This window comes from Chaetodon auriga, chromosome 1, assembly GCF_051107435.1.
Source record: "Chaetodon auriga isolate fChaAug3 chromosome 1, fChaAug3.hap1, whole genome shotgun sequence".
Taxonomy (NCBI): Eukaryota; Metazoa; Chordata; class Actinopteri; order Chaetodontiformes; family Chaetodontidae; genus Chaetodon; species Chaetodon auriga.
In genome coordinates, this window is record NC_135074.1 from 24,116,061 (window position 1) to 24,129,560 (window position 13,500).

At 39.2% G+C, this 13,500-nt stretch overlaps 1 protein-coding gene across 6 annotated transcripts in view; it reads right to left on the bottom strand.

Annotated features, from left to right (window-relative positions):
* Positions 1-13,500, bottom strand: part of pcdh9 (protocadherin 9) — a 197,363-nt gene that overhangs the window by 134,840 nt on the left and 49,023 nt on the right. For 4 of the 6 annotated variants that reach the window (XM_076730603.1, XM_076730579.1, XM_076730587.1 and 1 more), the window contains one exon: positions 7,243-7,344. The exons of the other annotated variants lie outside the window; for them this stretch is intronic. In XM_076730603.1, coding sequence (XP_076586718.1) covers positions 7,243-7,344 — 102 coding nt within the window. The remainder of the gene's footprint in view (positions 1-7,242; positions 7,345-13,500) is intronic. 6 annotated transcript variants of the gene reach the window in all.

A 13,500-nucleotide genomic window follows, 5' to 3' on the forward strand; every position in this document is an offset into this window, starting at 1 on the left:
ATGTTAAGATGCATGAACTACTGACTCTTGCCATTTGCAAAGGGGCTACATATTCCTAAATGAATTGGCAAAGACACAGAGGGTGAAACAAGTCTGCAACTGTTGTGAGGTAAAGGTCGCTGATAATGAGGATGCTAATTAATATATGAACCTGCTGTCTGGCTGACCGGCTGTCTACCTGCCCAATGTTAATCATTTTAATGTATACAAAGTATTCTCTCTTTGTCATACACATGCACACATCCGTATGTTGCACAATACACTAGCTACTCACAGCAATGGACGTTTTTCATGCATGTTTTCTTTTATATAGGGCAAACAAAGACATTATGCAATTTCTGGATTACTTTCCACACATATGCACGTCGGTGTCAAACTGTGTCTGCCCTACTCTCTCCATGTTGTATTCAGAGAAGCGTATCCCTATCCAAGAACCTGGCCCTCTCACTAATGTTCCTCCTTGTCAGAGACAAAGGGGTTTTAAGACTGGAGGATTTGGCAGGCTCTACCACTTGCAGGCAATATTTCAACCCATCCATCTAGCTAGGATAATAGAGTGTCCTTGCCTTTCAACGCCTGGAGGAGTGACCAGTTATCACAAGCCACCAGCTCCGTTGTTAATAAAACAGGGGATGGGAGGATCGAGTTGAGGAGGATGATAAAAAAAAAGAAGAAGGATGGAGAGACGGGTAGAGGAGAAACGGGCACATGCTATTTTGACAGACGCCTCGCAAAGGTGAAGTTGATCACGGCCAGCAGTCAGTTACCACGCTGGCAGGAGTTCTCTTTTAACATCTTAGCTTTGGTTTCTGTGAAGATAAATTTAGCCCTGTCACATTTCTCTTCAGACCATGGAGAGGAGGGGAGAAGTGTGGAGAGGGGAGATGAGAAGAATTGGAGTGGAGAGGTGGGGCACACAGTGTTAGGCTGATCTAGCTAATGGCCAAACTGACCTTCAGAGAAAGTCGAACAGTAAGAAGAGTAAGTAGTGTGTCATACAAAACCACTGCAGCTTAATCCAGGTCATTGCCATTACTCCTGACTTCACTACTACTTTCTGATTTTACGCAGGAAGCCCCACCACAATGCTTTACTAAGTCTAGTGAGAAGCTTCCATTTTATTCACATTATGTGTCTTATTGGCCCCCTCTTTATGAAAACACACAAACAGAAAGCTCCTAAACACTCCAAACACAGGTAGAAAATGAAATCCATACCAAGAGTTAATGGTAAAAGCAGTGGGATATGAAAACTTGTCACATGTTTTCCAACTCGTGCAGAGGATGATACCAACACAGTACAAGCATTCATGGATTAAACACTGGGTCTCCAGTAACCGCCACAATGCAGAAATCTGTCACGAGAGTGTATGAATCCACCCTCACGGGTTTCACTGATTCCTCAGTGTGTGTTGGACAGCTGGAATCATCCATGTAATGTAAGGAGCAACACTGATGATGAGGGCGTTGGATAAGAGGAGTATTAAAAGCAATGAGAGGGGAAGTGTGTGCATGTGTGTGTTCGTGGTTGTTGTGTGATTTGCATTTCTGAGGAAAAAAAGGAAAAGACAACTGAAACTGAACACCTTCTTTTCAGACTGCTTGTATTATTTAGTAATTGCTGGATGTAAACAAATTATGATTTCCCAAGGCAGAACTTCTTGGCATAATTTCAGTTCTTTTAGCTAGCTTGTGCCTTACCATAACATGAAATTACAGAAGTGTTTCTCACCATGAATTCAGCATGATTGCTGAAGAAGCAGAAAGGCTGACTAAAGCAGAGTAATGTATAGAGGCAATATCATTTGGAATTTCAGAATAGAGCAGAACTGGTTTCATATAAAGTAATATCACCCCAGGCCGTTCCTCTTCTCTCTGGTTTTATCACATTTTTCCACTCTGCAGTCCGTGGAGCATTTCTCTCCCATACCTGATTGAGACATAGTCTCAGGCAAACACTCACAATGACAACTGCACCTCTCCTAGGATCACAGTTGAATCTCGCTGTAAAGTTTTCCTGTCAACCGAGCCTGTAAAACATGCAGCAGTTTTCAAATCTGAACAAAAAAGCTTTGTTGCAGAAATAACATCGCTGTACAAAGGCTACCGTGGTCTAGAAAGGCGATTTATTTTACTTGATTCATAGAAGGCTATTCAAAATGTTAGCAGAGGCTTGTTGCATATTGTGCTGCAAGGCACAATTCAGAGGAAAGGCTCAAGGAGAGTAATTGTATTTGTAAAAAATTCAAAAGAAATGTTTTCTCAAAGATCCAAAGCGCTAAATACAGAAATAGCAGGGGATAGATGTGTTTTCTTTAATTTCTTTTGGAGTAATTCAGTTTAGAGCTTCAAAATGATTCTGAATCGTTCATTAATTTTCTAAATAGTAACAGTTACTGTGAGAGATCAAAAACACGACCTCTGAAAATAAAGTAGAACAAAAACAAACTGCTTCAACTGCTTCTGGTTTGCGAAAGATTCATATCAGATTCAACAGACATGAAATATTAAAAAGCAGCAATAGTAAGGAAACAGGTCAAACCATACGCTATGACTAATACAGGCACCACGCGGGCCAATCAGCTGCAAGATGCATCATACATTTGGTGCCAAAATTAGATGAGTGATGTGGCAAATATGGCCTTTCACTATGTGAAACATTGACCTTTAATTATGTTAAACACTAGAAACCACTTCCATAATGCATAAGTTGTTTTCCTCTGACGCCCTCATACTGGTCTGAGGTATCATGATTCAGTTAAAGATTTTCAACTTTAATGATAATGCCTACGTTGGACCAAACTTTTGAAAGGTTGGAACACACTTATAGTTCTCATCTTGCAAAAAAAACAGCAGTGAAAAAGTCAGTACTTACCAAAATCTGAAAATTTAACCTGAAAGAACAATCCAAAGAGTTGTAGCTCATTCACCGCTGCTGCTTGGGAGGCTGTTATTACTTGCTATTGCATTTCCAAACCCCCTAAAGTCTCCTTTGTCGTCTCAGTGCGTACCCAAATATGATTTAGCACTCCATCTCAGTCTCTTCAAAAGTCCAAACACTGTCAACATTAATAGCCATAAGTAGTATTTTGCTAATGTGATTCCCCAGCTTGGTCAATAAGTACATTTTAGAAAGTAATGCATTTACCTGATGTGTAAACCACGTAGCTGCCTTCTTCATTGGCTAACTTCAGCCTCCAAAATGACACCTACAAGGATTTTTCCTGACAACATACCTAATGCCACCCTGACATGGTAGAATCTCACAAAACTGCAACGAAACTGTGTGAATCAGGACACTGTTTTCCAGTAATTACTTCAAACAAGCAATTAATTGAACTCTACATAATCTCCATCAAATCAGTGCAAAAAAAATTGTCTAATAGTAGTGGGCAAGCTTTCCACTCTCTTCGTTTTTACTAACCACATTTTCTTCAGTGAGGAAATTATCTAATATTCAATTCAAGCTGCCATGAAAAGGTCTGCAATCAAAGCCAATTAAACCTGCAAACTCAAACGAGCTGAACAACATGAAAGTTGGTCTACCTTCTCTTCACTGTTACCTCAGATGGTACACCTCTCTCTCTCAACTCCCTAATCTTAACTGGGTTCAGATGTTTTTTCAGCTTCACACATCTGCTTTCCCTCTTGAAATAGCGGAGTCTTAATAATTGTTGTCAGTCTCAATTTGCGACTTAACACAATGTTTTTTAAACAGCAACCTGTGAAAAACAAGAACGTGCACATCTAAATGATTTACAGGATGCCGTAAAGCTGTAAAGAATCGACCAGTCATTTGTTACTTGTGACATCTGTCTTTTTTAACACAGAAAAGAAGGAGCGTGAGCTGAATGAATTCTTCCTAAATCGTAATGTAATCTTAATTGACGTTGTGAATGAGAAAGGGTTCTTATGTATCACAGTTCATTTTAGTGGCATACTGAACATGCTTGTGGGCATACAGCTTTGATTGTTTTGGATACTCTCCATGCCAATATTCTAATACATTTGGAAACTCCTGTGTTCAAGACACTAGTAATAGATATAAAGGGCAATATATACATTGATCCTTATGAGTCTGGGGACCACAGAGTGAAAAACTCCCAATAAATCAATGGGACATATGCAGTCTACAAGGTGACTTTTCCAGCTTCTTAATGTATTTATCCTGCTGCAAATCAGCTAGTTTGAAGGATGAATTTGTTGTGTGTTGTGACTAATTTACATGATAAACTCAAGCCTCCATTCCTATCCATATGATTAATCCATAAGGTTAAACAGTTAATGAAGGTGTCTGTGTGGACTGCTCAGCAGTCAGTCCAAAGTCTCACCAGCCATGGGAGGGAATCATTTCAGCCAGCTGTGCCTTTTCACGTTAGTTCTTGCCACTCTCCCAACCCCGCCCTCACCATACAGCAACTCCCTGATGCACTCCGAATGACAGAGGAAAGGAAATTATCGAACACCAATACAATAAAGCTGTCTGGTAACTTAATAGGACTGCTGAGTAGGGGCACTGTGGCCATCTTGCTTTGAGGCGATAATGAGAGTCATCATTCCCTCTTGGGCTGGAAGAAAGGGGCCTCCTCTGCGGTGATGGTGAGTGAGTGTGTATGCGTTTGTGTGTGCGTTTGTGTATGTGTGTGTGTGTGCGCATGCGTGTGTTTGTCTTTGAACTTCTTTAGTCCGGTGAGGCCCAATAAGCAAACAGCACAGTGATTTAACGAAGCCAGAGAGATCTCCCACTGAATACAGCTTGGGAGAGATCTCTGAGAAATTCTGTTCATTAAATCAGGCTAAAGTCCAAATATTGACTTTGTAAGCTTTAGGGAGACAGAAAACATAGACTTTCTCATGTTTCATTTTACAGGTCCCTCAGCCATTATATGTTTGGGGAATATGTCTCAGGTTAATAAAATAAAGATGTCTCATAGTAAAGACAAAGGCAGCATTTGTTAATGGAACTTAACATGAAGTCTGATGTACTAAGAGAAGCTGCAACGACATATTTGTATAAGTGATATGAGCTTCTGTGTTACTGCTGGACTAGATCATTCATCAGACTTTAAACAAATGGCAATTTTCCTGTTTATTTAAATCACCAGTGTGGTTTCCTTTGGATGAAATTGTACAAATGTAGAAACAATGTCTACAAGCAGCTTTGTGGACATTAAGGGAGATCCGAGGGGATACCATCTGAGATATTTACATGTTGATCTACTGTATCTATACTGCTTTAATAAGCATTCTGATGCATAAGACTGGGGAGAGGAATAAGACAGAGAAAAGGAGGGAAAAAGAGAGTCTTAGGACATCAGTTTCTCAACACTTGAGTGTACATCAGGCTGGCAGTGGAGCATTACGGTTTGATTGTGCAGTGCTTGCCTTCACTCTGTGCCCTGTATACTGTAAGCTGTAAGCTTAAACAGGGCCTGAGGAGAGTATGTGTGATTGTGTGGAGCGGCCGGAGAATATGGCAGGCAGAGGTCAAAAGGCATCTTGTGCTCGCAGCCATGGATGTATTAAACAAGCGATGAAGTATTCAAACAGGGCAGTCCATTTATTTCGAAGAATGCTTCTCACCCAGAGCGTACACAGAAAGAAGTTTCTAACGTCTTTCTACTCCCATAATGCATGCACGTCTTTCTCTCACTCTGCATGAACTATCCATACGAGAATGACAAATAACAACTTTATGCAGCTCTCAGTGACTTTTACAATGATCTGAGGGGTCAAGTGTCATGCTCAGGAAATGTTTTCCATAGTTTTGCAGATATCTCACCAGTTGTGCTGACTCTAGCTACTACAAAAAAATCAGTGCACAACACAGAGCTGTACCTGAGGATGTGATCCCAGCCCAAGAGAGTTTGGGTAGGCGGGACATCTATACCTCTGTCTTGTTAGTGTTCTGTCTTTGCTGGTGGCGGACCCAAGGGTGCACAACAGGTGATAAATGTTTAATGAAGGGAAAACTGGGAGTTCAACTAATGAGAATATAACTACTAGATAATGATTTGAAAAACAACATGTTATATAACTGTTTTAGCTCCTTAAGTATCTACAAAAACACAATTATATCAAGTCCACAAAGCCCTCGTGAAATATAAGACACACCGTCAAATGCACTGTTCAAGAGTTCGTAAACTGTAAAGTACGTTGGCATATGGAAGAATCGACATTTTTCATCTTGAATTAACAAGAGTGGTTTAGCATTTTTTCCTTTGTTTTTATACTTCACAATCACTCAGGAGAGCAGGAGCACTGTAACGTATGCTTACAATAAGGGGGCACACACATGGCTGATATAGAGGGGTTCTATTGACAACAACTAATTCAAATCGGTATCTCTCTGTGGTTTCATTAATGCCTGAGCAAAGACCTTCAGGTCAGATAAAGACACCTCATGGTTTCAGTTTTCCAGTGGAATCCTCCATGCACACAATGCAGACACCACAAAGAATAGATGGATATAGATAAATATAGATTTATAGACAGGCAGATAGTAAAAAGATGTACTACTGTAGAGAGAGCAGCTTCAACAGAAGAATCTCCATCTATCGCTGTATATAACACACAATGATGAGTAGGGGATTCGCAGACAGCAAATTATTCCTGCATCATGAAAGGATAAAAATAAATAAACTTGGCATTGCAGTTTACAATGGAGGCAGAATATGGTGAGACTCCTAGTTTACAAGAAACCCTCCTCATGTTGACATAGTGTAGTTGATAACAGAGACTAAGAAAAACTGACATCATTAAGATTCACCAGTGTGCAAGCACAGCAACACAAGCAAACCTCCTCCAACCCCCAGATGACTATCAAGCACTGTGTTTTCTAAGCATGGAGGTAATGAGACAAATACTTATTACTCAAGTAAAAAATGGCATGGATATTAGCATCACATTAGGCCCTGAATTTAATGATGTTGTAAGTACAATATGTCACAGTAACTAACAGGCAAAATATACTTAAACATTGTATAGAGAGGAAGGAGGAAATATGAAGAAAGCAGAGTCTGCTTGGGTGCAGTGTCCCACATAGAAGAATGCCTAAGCATGGATGGAGTCATGAATGGGAAAATGATATTGAATCTAACAAATCATAACCGAGCTTAACATGCCAATGCGTGAGATGTTGAAGTAAAACTGCTGTACAATATTGCCTAATTAGAGTTTATTGAAAGTAATGACTTGAATCTATGGTGATCATTTAGTGAGAAATGGCACCATCAGTACTCACTAAAGGGGTGCAAGGGGTCCAATATTCAGGGTTCAGCTCGGCTCGCGGACGGAGGTCCAGATATTCAGGGTTCAGTTCAGTTCGGGCACGAGTTAACGTTCCCTTCATGGAAGATTGAAAAAAAAAAATCTGTTAGGATTACTTGCTTAGCTTTGATTTGCTTGTCACCTGTACAAGTAGTTGTAGAAGAAAACTCACAAGCTGAATTATTATTCACTCAGAGAAGGTGCAAAGAAAAGTAAACACAATCACAGTGTAAAAGAATTACAAAAAAATCGAAATCATCATTTTTATCACACCTACTTTACTGCCCTCAAATGAGCTTGACTCTTTACTGTCTTTACTGAATGAAGATATACCATCAGCAAGAAATCATTAACTTTAATGAATATTCACAGTAGAGCAATTAAAAAATGCCAATTCGACATTCCACAATGAATTTTCAACAAGAATCCCTGTAAAATGAAGAGCAAATTATATTCCAAATGAGGTTAGCATCCAGTTTTCCATTCCTGAGGCCCTATGGCCTAAATGACACGCCAGTGGAATAGACTGAATCTGCTGGGCCCCATGAGGTCTATGATGTATACTGTAATTATCTGCTGATTCTCAAAATGGCTGTGTGTAATGAGGCTATGCTGCATGAAGCCCCAGGCATAAATCACTGTCTTTAACTGACTTCCAGATGACCAACAACAACACAGAGCAGAAGCAGAAAAAGAAGGGAATGGGTTATCTGGGCAGCAGCACTATATAGCATCCAACTTCTGCTTCTTATCAGCACAGGCCATATTGTTCACCAAACTTGCTTATTTAAGACAGTTTTCTGTCTCCTAAAAATAGTCGACTCACTTGCAATAATTCTCAGTTATTTATCTGTTTACAGCTTGGCTACCAATGTATTAACTGCTTGCAGCTTTATTTAGCTATGCAACACAGGTGGAGACTTTTTATTGATGCTGTGTTAGGCTTAACTATGTTGAATGGCAACATGCCCGTCAGTCTGTCAGGCTGTCTGCTGTCATTGGCATGAAACTGTTTCCACACAAACATAAACAAATAAACAGCTACAATCCCCACCAGTGCACATGCACACACATTTAAATTTGAAGTTCACTTATTTTTTATGTACATAGGACAGGCCCAGTTACTATATTTATGGCAATATAATTAACTGTATGCAGAACTGAGTGGATGGAAACATACTGTACAATCCAAACAGATACAGCACTATCATCTCTTGACAGTTGTCTCAACAGAATATTAATAGAATAAATAATGAGGCAAATATTTTCCATCCTTGGTTGAAACATTGCCCTCAGTGAACAGCAGGGTGGAGATGAAATGTCAATGTTAAAAGGGGGCTCAAATTTCAGTGTGCATTTCTGGTTGCCCAAGGAAACACATTTAAGAAGGAAAATAATACAAAAGACATGTTGTACATAAAATGTAAGTATGATTTATTAACTCCACAGTTCTGATGGGAAATCCCAAACAATAAGCTACAGCTACTTCTTTTTGATGAAAGTACATAATTGCAAGACATACAAATTTGTAGAATCAGCTTGAAAATTAACTAGACAAAGTAAGCAAAGTTAGTTTCAAACATAAACAAATAGTAGTATCTTTTTCAGTGATGGAGTTTATCCTCATTACCATCACCCCCCCCCCCCGCCCCCAACTTCAACCTCCCACAAGCCAGCTTTCTTGTCGTGTAGCCTGTAAAAACAAATGCAAGATCTCAATTAAGTAACAATGTAGTTATTAAATATCCATGACTATCAGGCAAACAACCACTACTGCAAAATACTGACTACTGTCATTTAAAAGTGGGTACACAAGACACTGCGTCAAATCTGCAGTTGTTACTTTGAAACTACAGCAAAGATGGCAGAGCATTTCGTGTGCCCTTTGTAAGGTTGTTGACCCATGTAGTGAAAATATCATCAACCAACCATGTAACGTCAAAGTGAGTGTATGATAAATCAGCTGGGTTCAGATCATCACCACCTCAAAGTTTATTGGTAAGGTGAATCAACACCATGCTAATGTAATCCAGACATATATAGAGTATTTTAGGCTTCACAAACATTGGATCTATTGCAGAGATGTAATAGATTATATTGCGTTGGACCTCTTTTTTTTTTTTTTTCTTTCGGTTCCTCAGTGTAAAATGTATGGTTCTTCCCAACAGGCTGTCCTCTTCCCTTGCTTTAATGACATATTAAACATTGAAAATATATAGATATTGTCTACTTACCACAAATTTCCAAAAAATTGGCAGGACAGGTCCCCTGCAGCCATTTTGTAGAGTGGCTGCATCTTCCTTTGGGTCATTTGTGATGTTACTTATGCAGCGAGAATGCAGTCATTGTACAGAAAACTTTAACTACCCATCACTGTATTGAAATCGGTAGTGGATTGGACACAAGGTGTCAGCTAAAAACAAAACACAATATTAGGTTCATAATATCTGACCTTGCCTCACGTTGTATACACCTTTATGAATTTGTAGAAATGTTTCTTTCCCATAACCCTATTCGCATCAAAATCAAGTACCAATAGTATGAAATGTAGAACTTTGATCTTATACTACAACAAATGAAGTTCGCACAGCAGTACCATCTATCAGCAGCATTGTACTACTGTATTAGCTAGCAGTTAGCTTGTAGGTAACGGCTAACTAACAGTTTCGTTGAGTTAGCCAGCAGGCAACGTTAGTTGGCTGCTAGCTAATGTTAGCAAGCCTTTTAGCTGGCTTTTAGATGTTATATGGTTGGTTAGCTTAAAGCTAACATTTTGGAGTTGCTTTAGGTTATAACTAATGTTTTAGTTTTGAATCTAACACAAGCTAACGGCAAAAATGTTGTAACTACCATAAATGTAATCAGTTTAACATTACAAAGATACTACCTAATTTAGTTGGCTAAATAAGAATTTGCTTGCTCACTGTATGGGGTGTAGGCATCTGGCTCTGACACTAAGTAACATCTGTTGTACTGCTTTGAATGGCTTAATTTAGCTCAAGGATAGGAAAGAATGGTTAGGGCTTGTCCATTTATGTTCTATACTGTAGGAAGAACTTTGCAAAGGCACAGAGGGCAAGGGGGGAAAAAATACTATATATTGCTGTTTTCCCAGTCAGTTTTGTTAATATATATTTTTTTATTTAAGAGGTTGAAAACCCAAAACACCAACACCATACCAAAATTTGTGAATGTACATTGTTTGTATCCTGTAGGTTGCTGTTAATCTTACTGAGTTGTGTCCACTTATTGCCGGTGTAGTCTGAGCATCACTAAATATGTGCAAACCATTTTAACAAGAAACTCTTGCCACAAGAGTTTCCCTTCCAAAGTTAAATTATTGGACAACGATGAGGGGAATAGCAAAAAGGGTAGAGCAATACTCAGAACCTTTATATCATTATGCATCTTCTTAATATATTCGCTTGTCTGTCACTCTAATTAATGGTAGTCCTTCTCCATAAACCACCTAGAATGTGAGATTATTTATTAGTACCTGGCCATTTATCACCAATGTGATAAGTGACAGAGAGAGGGGAAGTGAAAGTTGGCAACATTATAATTGATCATTTTTCACTCCGCAATGTCACAGTTATCATGGTAAATCCTTGGTTGCAGTGTGCGATACTGTCAACACTGACAACAAAAATAAGGTGCATGAATAAAACAGCTTATTGAGATTGATTGAGTGCTGCCAGTGACATGAGGTATCAGCATACTTTCCATTACCTGAAATGGCAAAAGTAGAACATTTTTGGATCGAAATGTGGCAGCAGAAGATAAACAGATGATTAAAGTTAAGGGAGCACAAAGAAATCTAAAGAGTTTACTTTTTCATTGATATTTTGTGTTTTATCAACATCAAAATTGATAGTAGATCTTCCAGATTTGAACTGTCAGGCAATAAAATATAAATTAAACCAACTGATAAATGGTAAATAGCCAAGTGTTGTTTCCATTTTAAATGCACAGTATGTAATTTCTACCACTAGAGGACTCTCAATCAAAACAGTAACAAAAGACATAGCTTGCTGATGTTTTGAACATTATGAGAGTTTTAGTCTTCATTGTCAAACAGCCATCATTGCTGATGAAAATCTAACTGATGCGATTCAGACATAAATCATGTTCACAGATGATTTAATGTATCCACTTTTTATTCACATTACAATTTAGTCACGTTTGCTGACTTCCTTCCTCACTCTTTGATGTATCTTCTGGTGTTTCCTTGGAAGTTTGCAACAAGAGGGGGTAAAGGGGACATAATGCCACTGACAGGCGACCAAATGATAGGTATTGTTGGTGTGGTTAAAATTGAGCATTTCTCTGGTTTTGAACATTATAGGAAACATTTGGAATAATGTAAGCACACACCTAAACAAAACATATCACATATACATTCAGGAATATTTTTATACCTCTAATTAAGCCATTAGAGAGGCTGAAGAGACTGAGGGTGGCATGACTGATGGAGGATCCCACATCCCACAACAATTTTGTGGCCGGAGGCATGTTGCACATCTGTGCTGCAGTGGAACAGGGGTTGAGGAATACATTTTCAGTTGGTGTGGGTGGGACTGCCATCCGTCATGACCAGTTACATCACAACAGTCTGGGAAAAAAAGCCCCTCCCAAAATGACACTGATCTCCTTGTGTGGGAGATGCAGCATCATGACAAGTGAATATATGGCACCCTATATTTGCGTGGGAGGATACAGTCACACATTTGCTGTGTTGTTTATGTCCCTGAGAAACCATTGCTCAATTCAAGAACAGGTTAAATGATACTAGAGAAAGTGCCAGTCAACACCAGTGGTGGATAGCAGGGGTAGTTTGATAACAAGAAGTTGCATCAATCAGCCATTTCCTGGCATCGTCAGAGGGTGCTGACACTTCCACAATTCTCATTTGACACATTCTGGTCCACATCTTTTGTTCGGTGACAACCATTCATGCCACAAACACATTTATACATGCAATACATACAAACAGGAAGCATGTTTTGGATAATATCTGTTCTACAGTAAGTACAGGTGTGACTATTTGAGCAATACAAGCTCAAATCCTCCAGTAAACCTTCACACCTACATGTTTGTACCGGCTTCACCTGTGCAGGGTTAGTCGGGGTTTGGAGCCTATTCCAGAACACACAGGGCAAGAAAGAGACTGGGAAGGTTGCCATTGCTGTTACAGGGCTAGCACACATGAATAGACAATGTTATTCATGTCTGTGGGCAGTTCAGTGTTTGCAGTTTACTACATGGATTCACATCCAGAAGCCTTTTGCTGTGAAATGGCAGTTCTAACCACTGAGCCACCATCCTACGTACTGCGCCTACCTTTGGAATTTAACACAGTCAAGTTCATAGTGAGTCACCAAAATGCCAAATGGGCACCAGCAGGAAAACACTCGGCAACCACGTGACTTTGTCAGCACAAAGCTCAGCCATGAGCATCCTCGTGAAATTAGAGGCCTGCTTTTGCCAAATAGTGTCTGTTTCTCTGTGTGCAAAAGTGTTTTCTACAGATGAGCACTTCTATAAAATCTAAGCATGTATAATTTAGCACTGGACATGCTCTTCAATGTTTTTTGTGATGGGATTTTTTCCTATGGGGGTTAAATTTACTTCCTGTAGTTGCTTCCGACTAAAACATCTACCAAGTGAAAGTAAATACAAAATATAGGTTCCAGTATTGCGGTACCTCTCCAGTTAAAAAGTTCATTTTTATAAGAAAGAATTAGTGTTGCTCACTTAAGTAACCCTAAAGAAAATGACCAAAATGTAAATATGAGAATAATGTCATAGTGGTCAAAGTCTCTATGGACCTGTAAAACTATTGTGTTGAACTTGTCTGCATGCTGTGGGCTTAGAGGATGAGTTTCATTAGAGGGATGAAACACGCTTTAATCAGCTTTCCCATTAGTCTAGCCCTGCCAAGCCTTCCCAGTCACAGCAGACCTTTAGTTCTGTTTAATTACCTTGGAGATACCACTGTATGAACTCTTCCTTGACATCACAAGACAACATTCGTTTCTCAACAAGTGTTGTGTGTGTATACTGCTAAGAAAAGAACATGATGTTTATCTTGTGACTGGTGGTAAGTCTCAGGAGGGAAAAACAATACTTTGTATGTTATGTGGATGACTCACTCAGGCAGCTCTGCAATCATTATTTATTTACTTATCCATTTAGGTGTTTATTCATAAGCTAATCGCATCAATCCATTAAC